Genomic DNA, 18412 nt, shown 5'->3' with positions numbered 1-18412 from the left:
AATGGAAGGAGTATCAGACCACTGCAAATCTACCAAGACCTGGCCATCCCTCTAAACTTTCAGCTCATACAAGGAGTAGACTGATCAGAGATGCAGCCAAGAGGCTCATGATCACTCTGGATGAACTGCAGAGATCTACAGCTGAGGTGGGAGACTCTGTCCATAGGACAACAATCAGTCGTATATTGCACAAATCTGGCCTTTATGGAAGAGTGGCAAGAAGAAAGCCATTTCTTAAAGATATCCATAAAAAGTGTTGTTTAAAGTTTGCCACAAGCCACCTGGGAGACACACCAAACATGTGGAAGAAGGTGCTCTGGTCAGATGAAACCAAAATTTAACTTTTTGTCAACAATGCAAAACGTTATGTTTTGCGTAAAAGCAACACAGCTCATCACCCTGAACACACCATACCCACTGTCAAACATGGTGGTGGCAGCATCATGGTTTGGGCCTGCTTTTCTTCAGCAGGGACAGGGAAGATGGTTAAAATTGATGGGAAGATGGATGGAGCCAAATACAGGACCATTCTGGAAGAAAACCTGATGGAGTCTGCAAAAGACCTGAGACTGGGACGGAGATTTGTCTTCCAACAAGACAATGATCCAAAACATAAAGCAAAATCTACAATGGAATGGTTCAAAAATAAACATATCCAGGTGTTAGAATGGCCAAGTCAAAGTCCAGACCTGAATCCAATCGAGAATCTGTGGAAAGAACTGAAAACTGCTGTTCACAAATGCTCTCCATCCAACCTCACTGAGCTCGAGCTGTTTTGCAAGGAGGAATGGGAAAAAATTTCAGTCTCTCGATGTGCAAAACTGATAGAGACATACCCTAAGCGACTTACAGCTGTAATCGCAGCAAAAGGTGGCGCTACAAAGTATTAACTTAAGGGGGCTGAATAATTTTGCATGCCCAATTTTTCAGTTTTTGATTTGTTAAAAAAGTTTGAAATATCCAATAAATGTCGTTCCACTTCATGATTGTGTCCCACTTGTTGTTGATTCTTCACAAAAAAATACAGTTTTATATCTTTATGTTTGAAGCCTGAAATGTGGCATAAGTTCGCAAAGTTCAAGGGGGGCGAATACTTTCGCAAGGCACTGTATTTGTAGTTGTCCACATATTCTAAGTCAGAGCCGTTCAGAGTAGTGATGTTGGACAGGCGGGCAGGTGCAGGCAGCGATCGGTTGAAGAGCATGCATGTAGTTTTACTTGTATTTAAGAGCAATTGGAGGCCACGGAAGGAGTGTTGTATGGCATTGAAGCTCGCCTGGAGGGTTGTTAACACAGTGTCCAAAGAAGGGCCAGAAGTATACAGAATGGTGTCGTCTGCGTAGAGGTGGATCAGAGACTCACCAGCAGCAAGTGCGACATCATTGATGTATACAGAGAAGAGAGTCTATCCAAGAAATGAACCCTGTGGCATCCCCATAGAGACTGCCAGAGGCCCGGACAACAGACCCTCCGATTTGAAACACTGAACTCTATCAGAGAAGCAGTTGGTGAACCGGGCAAATGCAAACCAGGAATGCAATGCATTGAGATTCGATGTCAAGGCAACCAAGACGTATGTCCTGGGAAGTGTTTCTTTAGCCTAAGGGACGCCATATGGTGAAGATACATGTATTAGCTGGTGTTCTACTTCTAAAGCCTCACTTCACATTGCATGACGTGTGTTACACTAGTGCAGCAGTCATCACAAATTATTTATAACATATTGAGCCTTGTAGTGAAGGAGACCTACCTGTAAATTCCTGGAAGGTCTTCAGGTGGCTTTGGTTGGTTGCTTTCAGTGAGATTGTGACTATTGATCCTCTGACAGTAGTCCATGGATGTTCTGAACACAATGTTAAAGTGGCAATTGTCAATGCCCAAGGCTGGGTTTATGAAACAAAGGACTAGGATTGTTATCCCTCTCATCATGAATGCATTTTGTCTTGGAGATTCAAAAGAAACTGGTTACAAGGGGCTGTCATCCCAAGTAAAAAGAATATGGCTTCCAGGAATATGGTTTCCACTGTATATATAGATACAATGCAATAGTGTATCTATCTCTATGGCTTTCACACTGCATTTGCAGGAAGGCTTGTTAGCTCGAAGCCTCCGGGACCCCAGGGCTCGGCCGGTGTGTTGATCACTAGCACTGGGACTGATTTTATTACAAGCTTTTCGACTTATTGTCTGGCTCTCTGTTTCATTGTTGGATCAGTGGACTTATGTAGTGAGCCGGTGTCTTCATGCTGAAGGTTATTTTCGGAAGGTCACCTCCATACTGTAGCTCTGTCCCTGATACTCAGTGTAACAGTTGATAGCACATACAAACTCTAGAATGGCAAAATCTTGCATCGGAATCTAGCACTTAAACAGGTGGTAACATGAAGGATGTTTTTATGAAATAATGGATGATGTGATACTATGGTTTGGCCTTGGGCAAGGAGTTTGAGATCAGTGCTTCCTGAATGGCACAGCTGTGCAGCAGAGAGTTTACGAGGTGTGAAACTGTTGTTTAATAAACATGTTCTTAGTGTCCTCTGTGATTTAGTAGAGGAGTAGCTTCATACTCAAGGAGCCATCTGGGTAGTCTGAGTAGCAGAACAGAGATGAGGTGAGGTAGAAATTGCATTTCTATTGTTGTACTGAGTAAGAAAAGAGGTAAGCATATATCAGGCTCGGGCCTGTCATATTGTATACTCTCTCCCTGTCTTTTTTTATTCAGATATACTTAATTTATGTTAAAGGAACACTGTGGGATGTCGCCCGCGTCTCCAACTAATGATGTCATGCAAATAATGCTTTTCATAACTTTCAAATGATTGGGATTAATTGTGGAGGACACTGAAGGAAGACGGACTTAAGCCAATATACTATACACGAAATGTTCCGCAAGGTGACTCATCGCCGCATCGAAGGCAGCGTGAACTTCTTCCTGCGGTCATGTTCATCTAGAGTGGGCGTACACAGCACGGGAAGGAAAGTTAGTGCAGAGTACAGGAGTCTGGCAATTGTATTTCATTATCGAGATGGAGAAATTCAAAATAGATATGAGCGCAGCAGAAAATGTCCTCCCTCAACGAGCATTAAAGTTGCCTTTGGAGGGGAATGTGGCATAAATCGAGTGTTTTGTTACAGCACGTTTGCCGTTAAGTAGATCCGAGCACGGGGAACTGGGCAGTAATTAGGTTGGAGGATTAATATGTGAAAATGTATTTGGTTTTGTATCCTTCCCCTGTGAACGGAAACCAAAGAAAATAATGGATCGTAAAATAGTGTTTGAATATGAATACAAAAATCAAAGGAATCCCTCGCTCCCCAATGCAATTATTTCCCATTCACATGAATTATTCTTAACAGATGACATTAATGACATTGAGTCTAAGACTATTGAAGAGTGCCCTGCATACAATCTCAGTGGAGGGAGAAAGAGATTTACTTTCAAGCTCTGGGAAAGTACGGCTGAACCAAAGCGTTTTTGCGACCTGCTCAAATGTGATTTTTTGTTTGTTTTCGTTGTGAGATTTGAATGAAAATTATTTATGTTTGATGGTAGACTTTCTATTATGTATTCATTAATCTACTACTGGAAAGGTGCGATTGATACAGAGCACCAATATGAAACGCAAAATAGCATGCAATATAATATTGTTGTTTGATTGCCAGATTCTTCCTTTCAGTTGAATGTGTTAAATGCCTTCTCTATGTAGTTGATATATTTCTGTATGTAGTAGAGACATTCAGTAAGACCTTGTGCTTTCTTGTCCTTTCAGAAACTCCACTCTCGGATCATGGATTTGTCTGCCTCTGATCTCCTCCTGGAGCCAGAGAGGAGCAAAAGCTTCCTGCTATCCAGGAACACTGACTCTTCACCTCATGTAAGATTGATGGAAAACAAACCAATGGCATGTTCTTTCCCCCCCAGCCTCACCCATATGTATTGTCCAGGCATCAGAACTGACGTATAGCCCAGAGAAATCATTAGGGAGGATTAAAATACCAGATCTAACTATTTGGGGATTTGATCTGCTGTTCTCGGCAAGCAGAGTTGGCAGTATCACATTCTTAAAGGTATATATCCTTGTCATATTACCAGACGACCATCGATTGAGGCTCGTCTTCAGTAAAAATGAGTCTGCGGGATAGTGTAGAACATTAGTCATGTTCTATATTATGTATTAAGGTCTTAAAAAATTCACTCTGGTCTTGTGTCCTTTTACTCCTTGAGGACCCAACCTGATAAACCTTCATATATAGTAAAGAAATGTGGGCAAAAAAAAATGTGAAAAATTGATTGTGTAATAATGTTGAAATCTGATAATGTATTCATGTGTTTGCGACAAGGTAATGAGTTTGGGAAAAGAAGCCGTGCAAATGTGATATACTTGCAGTACAGATTGGTACAGATTTCCTGGGCCAATTAGTTCGCTTCCTATTATCTCTCTGACTGAACAGTTGATTAGTATTCTGAATCGACGTTTGTTTGGACAGAATTGTGGAATAGGACTGATGCAGAAAACATCTGTTGGGGAGATTGTGTCTGAAAGTATGATTGATCATTTGCATCTCACTGGCTAATTATAGAGTTGAAGCAGTAGCCTTCGTAACACTTTACAGGAATACTGAAAACCCCAGAAAGTCTCACACATAAAATATCAGCCACTGGCAATCTAACTTAAAACTGTCAATAGACATGCAAAAAAACACCGTTTTTTTTTTTGCATTAATGTACAAAGACAAAAGCGGTGTGGTTTTGGATTGCCTTGTAAAATGCACCAGTGATTCAATATTGTATAGTCATAGATTCCCGGCCATATTCTTACCTTCTGACACCATTACCATCTCATATGACCCTGTGAAGCTCTCTGTGACACGCGCCAACCCACTCTCCCCTGTTCACCCCTGCCACCTGTCCTCCAGCTGTTCCCTTATCTCCCTGGGTAATTGGCTTTCACTGGAGCCCATCAGCCTGTCACCCCGAGCTCATAACCCAAACCATGCTCCTCCCCTGGCATCAGCCATGTGTCTGTGTCCCAGACTAGATTTGAAGCCATTCAAGACATAAACACTGGAGAGTGGTGGGGAAAGCCTTTCAGTTCAAATACAGTGTAACACGCTGTATGGGTCCAGACCCAACTCTATACTTTCTAGACTGAGAAGCTGAAATAAGGCTTGTTAATCAGTGTTTTTGTAGCGTTCATAATTGTCTCTACCTTCTCTACCTTAGTCCCCTTTATCCCGACTTATTAATGTATGTGGCACTAACTCATGACTTTGGAATCCATCCTGCAGGATGTCCAACTGAACGGAAAGGCGGGACTTCCTGTGGCCAAGTGTCTGACCCAGCTGAGTCTGACGGTGCAAGCGCCAGTCTACCCACGCAGCAGCTGTAGCAGCAGTGAGCTGTCCCTGTCTAGCGCCTGCAGTGAATACTCCAGTGGCTCCTACACCTGGAATGAAGGACGCTCCTGTGGGAAAATGGTACGATGACCAGACCAACCTCTCCTCACTCTGTCTCTGTGTGTGTGTCTGTCTCTGTCTATTTTTCTTTGTCTCTGAACTTTATCAATATGGGGTTTCAATCAGCTTAAAAAAATTGAAGTAACACATAGCTGAACACTACCGGGTTTTCTATATTTTACTATTTTCTATGTAGCGAAGACATCAACACTATGAAATAACACATGGAATCATGTAGTAACCAAGAAAGTATTAAACATATCAAAATATATTTTATATTTGAGATTCTTCAACGAGTAAACCTTTTCCTCGATGACAGCTTTGCACACTCTTGGCATTCTCTCAACCAGCTTCACCTGGAATGCTTTTTCAGTAGTCTTGAAAGAGTTCCCACATATGCTGAGCACTTATTGGCTGCTTTTCCTTCACTCTGAGGTCCGACTCATCCCAAATCATCTCAATTGGATTGAGGTTCGGGGGATTGTGGAGGCCAGGTCATCTGATGCAGCACTCCATCCCTCTCCTTCTTGGTCAAATAGCCCTTACACAGCCTGGAGGTGTGTTGGGTAATTGTCCAGTTGAAAAACAAATGATAGTCCCACTAAGCCCAAACCAGATGGGATGGCATATTACTGCAGAATGCTGAGGTAGCCATGCTGGTTAAGTGTGCCTTGAATTCTAAATAAATCACTGACAGTGTCACCAACAAAGCATCCCTACACCATAACACCTCCTCCTCCATGCTTTACGGTGGAGTTCACCCATGCCCTGTCTTACAAAGACATGGCAGTTGAAACCAAAAATCTTCAATTTGGACTCTAAACCAGAGGACAAATGTCCACCCATCTAATGTCCATTACTCGTGTTTCTTGGCCCAAGCAAGTCTTTTCTTATTATTAGTGTCCTTTAGTAGTGTTTTCTTTGCAGCAATTAGACCATGAAGGCCTGATTTATACAGTCTCCTCTGAACAGTCAATGTTGAGATGTGTCTGTTACTTGAACTCTGTGAAGCATTTATTTGGGCTGCAATTTCTGAAGCTGGTAACTCTCTAATGAACTTATCCTCTGCAGCAGAGGTAACTCTGTGTCTTCCATTCCTGTGGCGGTCCTCATGAGAGCCAGTTTCATCATAGCGCTTGATGTTTTTTTGATGCACTTGAAGAAACTTTCAAAGTTCTTGAAATGTTTATATTGGCTGACTTTCATGTCTTAAAGTAATGATGGACTGTCGTTTCTCTTTGATTATTTGAGCTGTTCTTGTCATAATATGGACTTGGTCTTTTACCAAATGGGACTATCTTCTGTATACCACCCCTACTTTGTCACAACACAACTGATTGGCTCAAATGTATTAAGAAGGAAATAAATCCACATATTAACTTTTAAGAAGACACACCTGTTAATTGAAATGCATTCCAGGTGAATGCCTCATGATGCTGGTTGAGAGAATGCCAAGAGTGTGCAATGCTGTCATCAAGGCAAAGGGTGGATGCATTGAAGAATCTCAAATATAAAATATATTTTGGTTACTACAGGATTCCATATGTGTTATTTAATAGTTTATTTATTTATTAATCAAAGCATTAAATATGTAGCTTGAGCCATAACCCAAAGGGCTTAGTATCTTCAATAGACCATGTGAAAGGAAGTAAAACAAATTGCAGACTGAGTAACAGCTTAACAAATGAATCATATGACTCCACAACCAACTCTGTTGTTTAGAATGAGAGTGGGCCATGGTCACAAATCCTCTGAGAAGTACTACAGGTGCTTGAACACCCTTATATTCATGCTTGGATTGCTGTTGCACAGCTCAATTTAGCTGCATTTTCGAATGATGTGTCTGTGTGTCTGTCTCTAAATCTCCCTCTGTCCTCTCTGAGTTTCCTAATAACTTCTGTCTCTCTGTATTTCTCTTGCAGTCCTCTCTGACATGGGAGAAGAGGTTGAGCCTGGGTTCCTCGGCCCCCGGGAACATCTGCTCCCCCCTGGAAGAGCAGCTCCCCACGAGGAGGAAAGAGAGCCACATCCTAGAAGGCCTGCGGAAGCTCCAGAGGAGAAAACCAAAAGGCTCCTCATCCTCCTGGGTCTCCAAGTCGGGTGACAAGGACTGCATGAACTCTAATGAGGGTATCTACTCTCTGGGGATTAAGAGTGGGAGCAAGGGAATCTCCAAGCCCACTTATGTGGGAAGGACCCCTGTCTCAGGGGTGGGGGGCAAAAAGTTTGTGTACGACTCTGATGATGCGGACGACGAGTCGCTACATTCGGCGTACTGCAGACGAGACTGCGTCCCCAGTAAGGACGGAGGCTGGATGTACTTCAGGAAGCTGTCGCACAGCGTCTCGGACAGTGTGTGTAGCTGGGATGGGCTGCAGGACAGTGGCGTAGTAGGGGATAGTAACTGCAGCATGGGTATGACACACCTGCCCGGCTATAACTCCAAGGAGCGGCCAGAAAAACTCAAAAGCTTCATCAACAATTTCCTCTCCGGGGGGCAGACCTCGGCTGTTCTAAACCCCTCCCTGTTACACTTTGACATCAGCCCCACAGAGGCTGAATGCCCCCTCCACCTCTCAGACACCGACCCTGAGGATCTGCACACTGAGGTCAGCGACCACCGGCGGCTGCCTGTTTGCCGGACAGCTGAGCAACTGCAGAAGGACATCAAAAGCCTCTCAAGAGATTCTGACAAACTGCATCCCGTACAATGCTTGAAGAGGGAACCTGGCCGAACTCAGTCTGCTGACGGAAGGCCCAGGCCTTTCACCCTAATCAAGGAACACAAGGGGGCTAAAACCCAGTCTGAGGAGAGTATCATGGCTGTATTTGATGCAGACGGACAGCCCATTGAACTCAGTGCTCAGCAGTCCTCTTTTGGTGCTGGGGCTCGGAAAGAAATTCCTGGGAGGAAAGAAAATGGGGTTGCTGAGTATGCTGCACTGTCGCCTCGTGATAGGCCCATTCGTCACAAAGTAGGCAACAACGGCAGCATTAGCAGGGAGGGAAGCCCAGAGAGGCTGCAAATGCATGTCACTCCAGTACGGAAATTGATAAAGCCACCTTCCAATCGATCCAACAAAGGCCACTCTGTCCCTCCCATGAACAATGCTTCCACCAGCCCCAAGGCCATCAGCTCAAAGATACCCAGCAACCGGGGGAAAGGATCTCCACTGAAGGTTTCTAAGGGCTCCACCACAGACACAAGCAACAGTGGACCAACCTCCGGATTCACAGCTCAGGAGTCAAAGTTCCCTTCTTCTCCTCCGGTCAAGATGTCCAGGTTCATCAAAGCTCCAGGCTGCACTACAAGCCCCAAGGCAGTAATCAACAAGTTTCCTGGCAGGAATGACTGGAGAAAGGGCTCCTCATCTAGTGTTCCATCCGGCTCCCCACACCTCCCAAGAAGGCATTTGGACCATGTGGACTACAGGGAACAGCCTACCAGAGACAGACACTGTGAAGCCAGCAGCAAAACTGAACTCAGGTCCCCGTCTCCTCCCCCGCCCCCTGGCCGCACCACCTCCTTACTTATCAGACCAAACTACGATGGGTCACCTCAAGCACTTAAACCAGGGGCTCAACCATCCACGCCCACAACTGGGAGGGGGCCACCCCCGAGTTACCACCCCCCGCCTGTACCAAATATGCAACATTTATTACCACCCCCACCCTACAAGGGCCAAGATACCATAGACTTGGACGCAGGCTACGGTACCGCAATCGCACCTCAGAAACTGTTGGACAAATCGAGCCAGCAGCACCCTGCTTCAAATGAGACCCCCTCTAAAGGCACTTCAAAACGGGTCCCCACAAAACTCTACCTCCCCTCCTCAGGGCATGTGCCTGATCACCCTGAAAATGCACCTAAAAGCTCAAAGAATGTTCCTCCTCCCTCATACAACTCTCAACGTGGCTCTTCACTTCAAAGCACATTTACAAGTAAGAAAGGTACCAATGACAATAGGCATTCTATGTCGTATAAGACCTCTAGTAGTTTCCCTTTAACTCTGCAGGGCCACCTTCAGTGTCCAACAGAACCTCACAGTAGTATGACTCAACCTCCCCAGGCTGTAGCAAACCCACCCGTCTCTGGAACAAGCACTCAAAATTTCACTGAAAAAGCGTCAAAGACACGCATTCCTATGGGCTTCAAAGCTTTTGTGAAATCGCCCCCTTCACTGCAGAAAGGCTCCACCGCGATACCAGGAAAGCAAGAGAAGGAACACATCAACTCGGTCTCCAAAGAGACTGTGACTTCAAATACTTTCATCCCGTGTGACAGTTTTCAGGCAGTGTATGTTGATTCATTAGCCATGACTTCCATCATAGAGACTAAGGGTGAGGTCCAGTGCATAATTCAGGAAGAGGAGGCACACACCTCTGAGTTGGCAGAGCAGGGGGTTGGTGACAAGTCGGAATGTGACAGTAGACTGTTTAAGAGGTCCATATCTGTCACGACCAAACCTCACCTAAAGCCTGTCCTGGGGATGACTGGGGCGAAAGCTCGCAGCCAGAGTTTCAGCACCCACTGCATGGAAAAACCCAACATCAGTGTGTTGGACGGACATGTGAAGATTCGAACCCAGATCATCACCAACTCTGGAGAGAGGGGGAACTCGTTAACAAGGCAGAGCTCGTTTGTTGAGGGCATACAGATTAAACCCAGTAGCGGATCTGGGGAAAGTCCAGTCCATTGCCCCAGCCACAGGCTGAGCCACTACGGAGGTATGACAGGCTCAAACAGCCACCAGGGTCTTCCGGAGAGAGCCTCCACATCGGGATTCACCGTTGAAGGGCCACGGAGCACCACAAAGGGGGAGAGCGTCACGGCTCCACCTCAAAAAGAAACAAAGGGGGAGAGCGTCACGGCTCCACCTCAAAAAGAAGTGCGTAGCTTACCCCTCACCAACCGGATCGGCTTGAAGAACTACCGAAATCCCAAGAAGGTTGCATCTCATCCTCCATTTGAGTCGCCGGCCTCTCCTTTCTATAGCCCGGAGGCCACAACAAAGGGTGGGAAAGTGCTCAGCCCCGGAAAACTAGACCACGCGAAGAGCGTCAAAGTCCAGGCAGGCTGTTCCCAAGGGGAAATTGTTGAGGGAGAGCAACCAGTGAGCCCCACAGTCTGCACCATCGAGGAGAAGGTCATGATGGGGATCGAGGAGAATATCCAGAAAGGTCAGGGTCAAGAGAAGGTAATAGCACCGGAGACCAAGCAGAAGACCGGCCCGTCTCTAGCCAACTGGTTCGGCCTGCGTAAAAGCAAGCTGCCAGCCTTGAATGGAAAGAAATCAGACGCTACCTCCCCGAAAGAGAAAGATGAGAAAAAAGAGCTGAGGATCGGATCTGTGCTGGGAGGCAAACAGATGAAATCGGACAAAAAGAAGGACAAGAAAAAAATCGACAGCCAGTTCGAAAAGAGTCCAGAGCTAACGCTGTCGGAGAACAAGCTGAGCTCGATCATGGATCATTGCAATATTCAGATGGGACAAATAGCCAATCAGATCCAGTGTTCTACAACCTACATTGGGAAAGACCAGTTCATGAAAGAGCTTCTTGGACGGTTAGTATTACCATAGCAAATTTCATAAAATGTGATTTGTCAAATATTTCAAGTACATTTGCATAATTAGTCATAGGTAAAAACCTCCAAACAATTACAGTGATTTGATCAGGAAAAAGAACACTCATTAGATAACTTGTCTCCTGTGATGCTGAAATGATTGCGGATTGTCGTTTTAGCATTTCTCCCAGTGTTCATGCTGCTGTAAAACACAAGTCTTGCCACATTATGCATGCATGTAAAGAGACAAAAACACACACAGCTCAACAACAGCAACACCAGCTGTCTCTTTGAGTTATGGTTCCACTTGAGTGAACATTAGCACTTCCTAGCCTGGAATCTAGAGACACTGTCAGCCCTGAGCTATCTTGGCTGGAAGAGTACAGAATTACCCCTTCTCCCATAAATTGATATAATACCTAAAATCTCAGCTGACAGATTTTTATCAAGAGTAGTTACAAACATTTATCACTCAATGAGACTGGAGTCGGGAAGAGCCATTAAAAAGAGGTTATTTCAGATCCTACGGTAGGGGGATAGCTATACTCAACAAAAAGATAAATGCAACATGCAACAATTTCAACTATTTTACTGAGTTACAGTTCATATAAGGAAATCAGTCAATTTAAATAAATGAATTAAACCCTAATCAATGGATTTCACATGACTGGGCAGGGTACTGGGGAGCCAGGCCCAGCCAATCAGAATCAGTTTCTCTATAATGACGTTCGAGGCGGCTTATGGTAGAGAAATTAACATTCAATTCTCTGGCAACAGCTCTGGTGGACATTCCTGCAGTCAGCATGCCAATTGCATGCTCCTTCAAAACATGAGACATCTGTGGAATTGTGTTGTCTGACCAAACTGCACAGAGTGGCCTTTTATTGTCCCCAACACTTATGTAATGATCATGCTGTTTAATCAACTTCTTGATATGCCACACCTGTCAGGTGGATGAATTAGCTTTGAAAAGGAGAAATGCTCACTAACAGGGATGTAAACAAATCGGTGCATAAAATTGGATAGAAGTAAGCTAGTGTGCATATGTAACATTTCTGGGATTTTTTTCCAGCTCAGTGGGACCAACATTTTACATGTTGAGTTTATATTTTTATTCAGTGTATATGGAGGCCGTATTGAGTGAGAACAGTGGAATGTATCACCCGGGATCTCTTTCCAACTGCATGGTTCATATGAAATCAGTTAAGCAGACAGACAGAAAATGTATCAAATCATGTTTCCCATACAGGAGTGTGAGGAAGGGTGACTCCATAGCTGAATCTCTCCCTGGCATCTCCATCCCCAAGAGAAACAGCGATATGAGGGGAGATATGGAGATCTGCTCCGATACAGCTGTGAGTGAGCAAGGGGTCCTGTAATGAAACGTTGCTTGGCTTCCAGGATATTGCATGGGTCTCTCACTCGACTGCTCTATCTCTCTCTCTCTCTCTCTCTCTCTCTCTCTCTCTCTCTCCTCATAATCTCACCATTTTCTTACTATTTCCCCTAACCTCAGTATCCACTTCCTCCATGCTCTCATGCTGGTCAGTTGCTTATTGGATTGTGCGTATACTCCATATAATTTATTGTTGCCATAACGTTTTCCATGTCTCATGTCTAATTTGTGTACACACCTGCAAATTCCACCAACCTTCACACATACACAAATATGAGCGCACACTGAAGCACTTCATCTTGGGAGATATGCTACCAATGTTGAACCACATACTAAGCTTTGTATAGAAAAACAATGCTTTGGGTAAGACTTAGAATGGCATGTAATTCTGACCTTGTAGAAGATATTACTTGTTCTCTGTCAGGGACAGAGAGAGAGAGAGCAAGGAAAGAAGGGGGAGAAAGAAAAAAGAGTCCACATTAAATATGCAGGAAATTCAATCCAGCTGATGGGGAACTTTGATAACGAAGAGGAGGCTCTTATCTCAGACACTCAATTCAACAAAGGCCTGTTTAATACTATCCTTGCAGCTTCATCTCCATCTCCCTTCTACAGAAATACAACAGAAGAAAATAAGTGTTTATGACCTGCAAATCCCCATTATACTTTCGGAGGAACACTTTTTCAACATCACACTCTGTTAGCCCACCTCCATATTAGAACAATTACCTTGTTGCTTCCCCTGACAGAACGACCTATTACGAAAGAGGCTATGAAAATGTAATAGCAACTTCTGTAAATCTAAGGTGTTTGTCGATTCTGTTTTGAGTCATCGCTTAAAGAATTGAGGAATCGTCTTCCACTATTGTTTTGTTTAAGAGCTAAAGGGAAGCTATATATATATATATATATATATATCAATAATGTTCTGAATATGCCAGCTACTGCATCTGTGTTAGCTTAGCTGCGTTTGTTATTTTGGAACAAGGCATGCATCAATGTCAGTGGCAATATGAAATGTATGAACTCCATATTTTTTACTTAGTGGGCACTAGTATTTTTTTGTATTATCACGTTGTAGAAAAGTGTACTTTGCTTGCTTGTGGTTTATGAATCATACCAGACATGTCCTTAAACTAGCAGTGATGTTCTGTTATTATCTGTGCAGATGATATTCAAGGAATGTTAAGGCCACCATACAAAAGATTGAATACACACACAAGCAGCAAAGCAATTAAGAATACAATGCGATGCACATTACAATGATGTAAGGGAGACGGGGAAAAAATGTAACACGGGGTCAGTTGTAAGAGCTTTTAATAACTCAAATTAGAAACCACTTAGAAAGCTGTTGTGCAATGTGCTAATGCTTCAGTGGTGTCTCTAAATGCCTAAACTCATCAATCATTTTTTGTTTTATTGACATAAAATAGGTTTTGAGGCCCTTAAGTAAATATACCCGCCACTTTTCTTGTTTAGTGTTTTGACCTGTGGGTCATTCTCCATGTATTTAAACATAGTATTTTTTATCAGTAAGACGGGGTATTTTGATTTGTGTGTGTGTGTGGGGGGGTTGTAACGCAGTACCTTATATGGTATTTCGACACATTAACATAATGAAATGAAATGTATCTTCTTTACATAATGTTTTGTAGTGAAATTAAGATAATGCAAAATTGTACAATTTACACGTTTGAATCCTAATATAAAACAGGCTATATTAATTTTGATACAATTTGAGTTTTTGGTCAATGTCACATTCCTAAAAGATAAAATGGAAATATTTGTCAATGTAGTGTATTATCATCAAAATATCAGTTTCAAAAATATCAAATGCTTCAATTACCCTTCAGTTTTAACATTGAAGACAATGCTACTTTTAACCCCGTAGCTGTAACCGGAAGGTTGCTGGATCGAATCCCCGAGCTGACAAGGTAAAAATCTGTTGTTCTGCCCTTGAGCAAGGCAATTAACCCCGGGCGTGGAAGACGTGGATGTCGATTAAGACAGCCCCCCACACCTCTCTGATTCAGAGGGAAGACACATTTCAGTTGAATACATTCAGTTGGACAACTGACTAGGTATCCCCCTTTCCCCTTTCCCAGTTACATTTAACCCCACATACTGGGTCAATTGTAACAGTTCACTCCTGCCACTTTTGGTTGAATTGTAAACGGCTGTTATGTTCTATAAACGTAGTTACAGTTTCTAATAGTAGCTGAGATATGCATGTTGTTTGTATAACAATATTATTTAATCTAAATCAAATAATATTTTCAATAAGCAAAAGCCTAAAAGTGTTACATTGTTCCCCCGGTCTCCCCAACCATTTATCCGATAAATAACATATTCCATTTGTTGATGTTGATGTCCTCCTTTTGCTGGGTCATTTAGCTGTAAAATTTTAAAAGTTCAGGGAATTTCCTCAAGAAGATTAACTAGTTTGTAACCTCGTTTGTAGCCTTGTGAGGCACATTTAATAACACTTTATGTCAATGTTCTGTCATTATGCCTGAACAAATTGGTCATAAACATGATTTAGAACTTGATATTACACACTACCGGTCCAAACTTTCAGAACACCTACTCACTCAAGGCTTTTTCTTTACTATTTTCTAAATTGTAGAATAGTCGCGAAGACCTCAAAACGATGAAATAACACATATGGAATCATGTAGTTAACAAAAATCTAAATGTATTTTAGATTTCAGATTCTTCAAATAGCCACCCTTTGCCTTGATGGCAGCTTTGCACACTATTGGCTTTCTCTCAACCAGCTTCATGAGGTAGTCACCTGTAATGTATTTCAATGAACAGTTTTGCCTTCTTAAAAGTTAATTTGTGGAATTTCTTTCCTTCTTAAAACCTTTAAAGGATCGGCCCCTTTTTTCCCCCAATTTTCGCTTAAAATGACATACCCAAATCTAACTGCCTGTAGCTCAGGCCCTGAAGCAAGGATATGTATATTCTTGGTACCATTTGAAAGGAAACAATTTAAAGTTTATGGAAATGTGAAAGGAATGTAGGAGAATATAGCACATTAGATCTGGTAAAAGATAATAAAAATAAAAAAGTGTTTTTCAATATTTTTTGTACCATCAACTTTGAAATGCAAGAATAAGGCTATAATGTATTATTCCAGCCCAGGTGCAATTTAGATTTTGGCCACTAGATGGCAGCAGTGTATGTGCAAAGTTTTAGACTGATCCAATGAACCATTGCATTTCTGTTCAAACTGTTGTGTCAAGACTGCCTAAATGTGCCTAATTTGTTTATTAATAACTGTTCATGTTCAAAACTGTGTACTCTCCTTAAACAATAGCCTGGCATTGTTTCACTTTAATAGCTACTGTAAATTGGACAGTGCAGTTAGATTAACAAGACTTTAAGCTTTCTGCCAATATCAGATATGTCTATGTCCTACTTACAACCTCATGCTAATCGCTTTAGCCTTTCTTCAAGTGCAGTCGCAAAAACCGTAAAGCGCTATGATGACACTGGCTCTCATGAGGACTGCCACAGGAATGGAAGACACAGTTACCTCTGCTGCAGAGGATAAGTTCATTAGAGTTACCAGCCTCAGAAATTGAAGCCCAAATAAATGTTTCACAGACTTCAAGTATAACAGACACATCTCAACATTGACTGTTCAGAGGAGATTATGTGAATCAGGCCTTCATGGTGGAATTGCTGCAAAGAAACCACTACTAAAGGACAGAGACTTGCTTGGGCCAAGAAACACGAGCAATGGACATTAGACCGTTGAAATGTGTCCATTGGTCTGTAAGTCTAAATTCGAGATATGTCTTTGTGAGACACGGCGTGGGTGAACGGATGCTCTCCACATGTGCATTTCTCTTGATGTAAAGCATGGAGGAGGAGGTGTTATGATGTGGGGGTGCTTTGCTGGTGACACTGTCTGTGATTTATTTAGAATTCAAGGCAAACTTAACCAGCATGGCTATCAACGAATTCTGCAGTGATACACCATCCCATCGGGTTTGGGCTTAGTGGGACTATCATTTGTTTTTCAACCAGACAATGACCCAACACACCTCCAGGCTGTGTAAGGGCTATTTTACCAAGAAGGGGAGGGATGGAGTGCTGCATCATATGACCTGGCTTCCACAATCCCCCAAACCTCAACCCAATTGAGATGGTTTGGGATGAGTCAGACCTCAGAGTGAAGGAAAAGCAGCCAACAAGTGCTCAGCATATGTGGGAACTCCTTCAAGACTGTTGGAAATGCAATCCAGGTGAAGTTGGTTGAGAGAATGCCAAGAGTGTGCAAAGCTGTCATCAAGGCAAAGTTGGCTATTTGAAGAATCTCAAATATAAAAAATATTTTGATTTGTTTAACTTTTTGGTTTTGATGTCTTCACTATTATTCTACAATGTAGAAAATAGTACAAATAAAGAAAAGCCCTTGAATGAGTAGGTGTTCTAAAACTTTTGACCGGTAGTGTATGTTGTGAGAACTCAAGTAAAGTTAAATGCACTTCATCCTTCATTTTTCTCTCACCAGGCCATCATTGTGACACAGAAGATCAGCTTGCATGGAGAGAATGAGGAGGAACCCAACCCTGAGACTTCATGTCAGGACCACATGATAGGTAAGGTTTTACTGTAGCAATGGGCCTACTGTACTTTGAGCTATCGTCTGAAAACATATAACATTTTAGTGCTAATAAGCAACATTAATATAGATTTCTCAACATAGACATGTTCAGTAGTCACCAGCGATGCATCTCCAACTTTTGCTCTCTGTGTAAAGTATTTCTTTAATAGAGTATAGAAACGGTCTCTTATTTTAGGCTTTTGCAGTATACAGAAATAGCTGTTGCCATTCATCACCTAATGGAAAATGCATGTGGGACTTGCATATGTAACACATTCTCATACCAGTGAAAAACTGTAAGCTTAGAGCCTATAAAAATATTTCCTGTGTCTTTGCAGGACTGATCCATCTTGTCACTGGCAGAGTGAGTCTTTATTATCGCGCCACTCTCCCACTGCATTTTGAGGTCATCAATAAAACGGTTACTGTCTCCGGCTTTCAAAAATCCTTTTAGCGTTGCTAGCGTACAGTATTATTTACGTGGCTAAAACATCGGGGGTTGTCAGGGCAGCTGCTGTTCTGAGAGCTTTGGTGTAGCGTACAATGTGTGATAGGAGAATTATATGCAACAACACCCACTTACTATTTCAATGACAAGGCGATCTTTACACGCTGGGCAGTTTGTCATTCATTGGCAGGTGGAAGGCATTCTTATGGAACGTGACTAGGACAGGGCAATCAATGTTTAGTAGAGTTTTATAACGCTCGGTGCCTATCTCTCTGTTGGAATGCTTTAAACTGAGTGGCACATTAACTGTCTATCTTTGAAGAGATGATGCCTGTTGTCCTTTCATGAATGGGGTCTTCTCTCACTTAGTTTGATGTGGCTTTGGCATTATGTGAACAGGAGAGCAGCAAACCAGTCATGTACAACCTGTGCAAAAGGTGTTTGTGACGCCTTGACTTGAATTATAGTGGTCTTTTCTTTATGTTTGTCCTTATTTTCACACAGGATTATGATCTCTGTTGCTTAATTGTGTTTATTTATTTCCATGCACATAATAGGTCTGCACAGATGATGTGGCTGCTGATACGCAATATTCCACTAACTATTTTATGCTGACAATGACTATCTAAATCAAGATGAATTCTAAAGGATGGACATTAAGGACCTAGACTTGCAGGTTATTTTGGACATCATTTACATCAAACATGGAAAACCACATACCACTACATACCATTACTTATGAAAGCTGCTCTCTTTGGCTCTAAGTCATTTTTATATGCTAGCCTCTGTATTGATGGGGTCGACCACACAAATATTGTGAGAAATAGTTTTGGCATGAGAAAATGTCCAGGATGTATGAACATTTTCCTGATTCAACTAAGCCCCATATCGTGGAACAGAGCCAAAAATAAGATTGTTAATCGTTTC

General features: G+C 42.6%; 1 protein-coding gene across 3 annotated transcripts in view; it reads left to right on the top strand.

Annotated features, from left to right (window-relative positions):
* The window catches only part of LOC135543501 (nck-associated protein 5-like), a 171682-nt gene that overhangs the window by 131244 nt on the left and 22026 nt on the right, over positions 1–18412 (top strand). For all 3 annotated transcript variants that reach the window (XM_064970812.1, XM_064970813.1, XM_064970814.1), the window contains 5 exons: positions 3771–3875; positions 5290–5478; positions 7380–11023; positions 12273–12378; positions 16945–17032. In XM_064970812.1, the coding sequence (XP_064826884.1) occupies positions 3771–3875; positions 5290–5478; positions 7380–11023; positions 12273–12378; positions 16945–17032 (4132 nt within the window). The remainder of the gene's footprint in view (positions 1–3770; positions 3876–5289; positions 5479–7379; positions 11024–12272; positions 12379–16944; positions 17033–18412) is intronic.

The sequence above is a fragment of the Oncorhynchus masou genome, chromosome 7 (assembly GCF_036934945.1).
Source record: "Oncorhynchus masou masou isolate Uvic2021 chromosome 7, UVic_Omas_1.1, whole genome shotgun sequence".
Classification (NCBI taxonomy): domain Eukaryota; kingdom Metazoa; phylum Chordata; class Actinopteri; order Salmoniformes; family Salmonidae; genus Oncorhynchus; species Oncorhynchus masou.
This window is presented reverse-complemented; position numbering and strand designations above follow the sequence as displayed.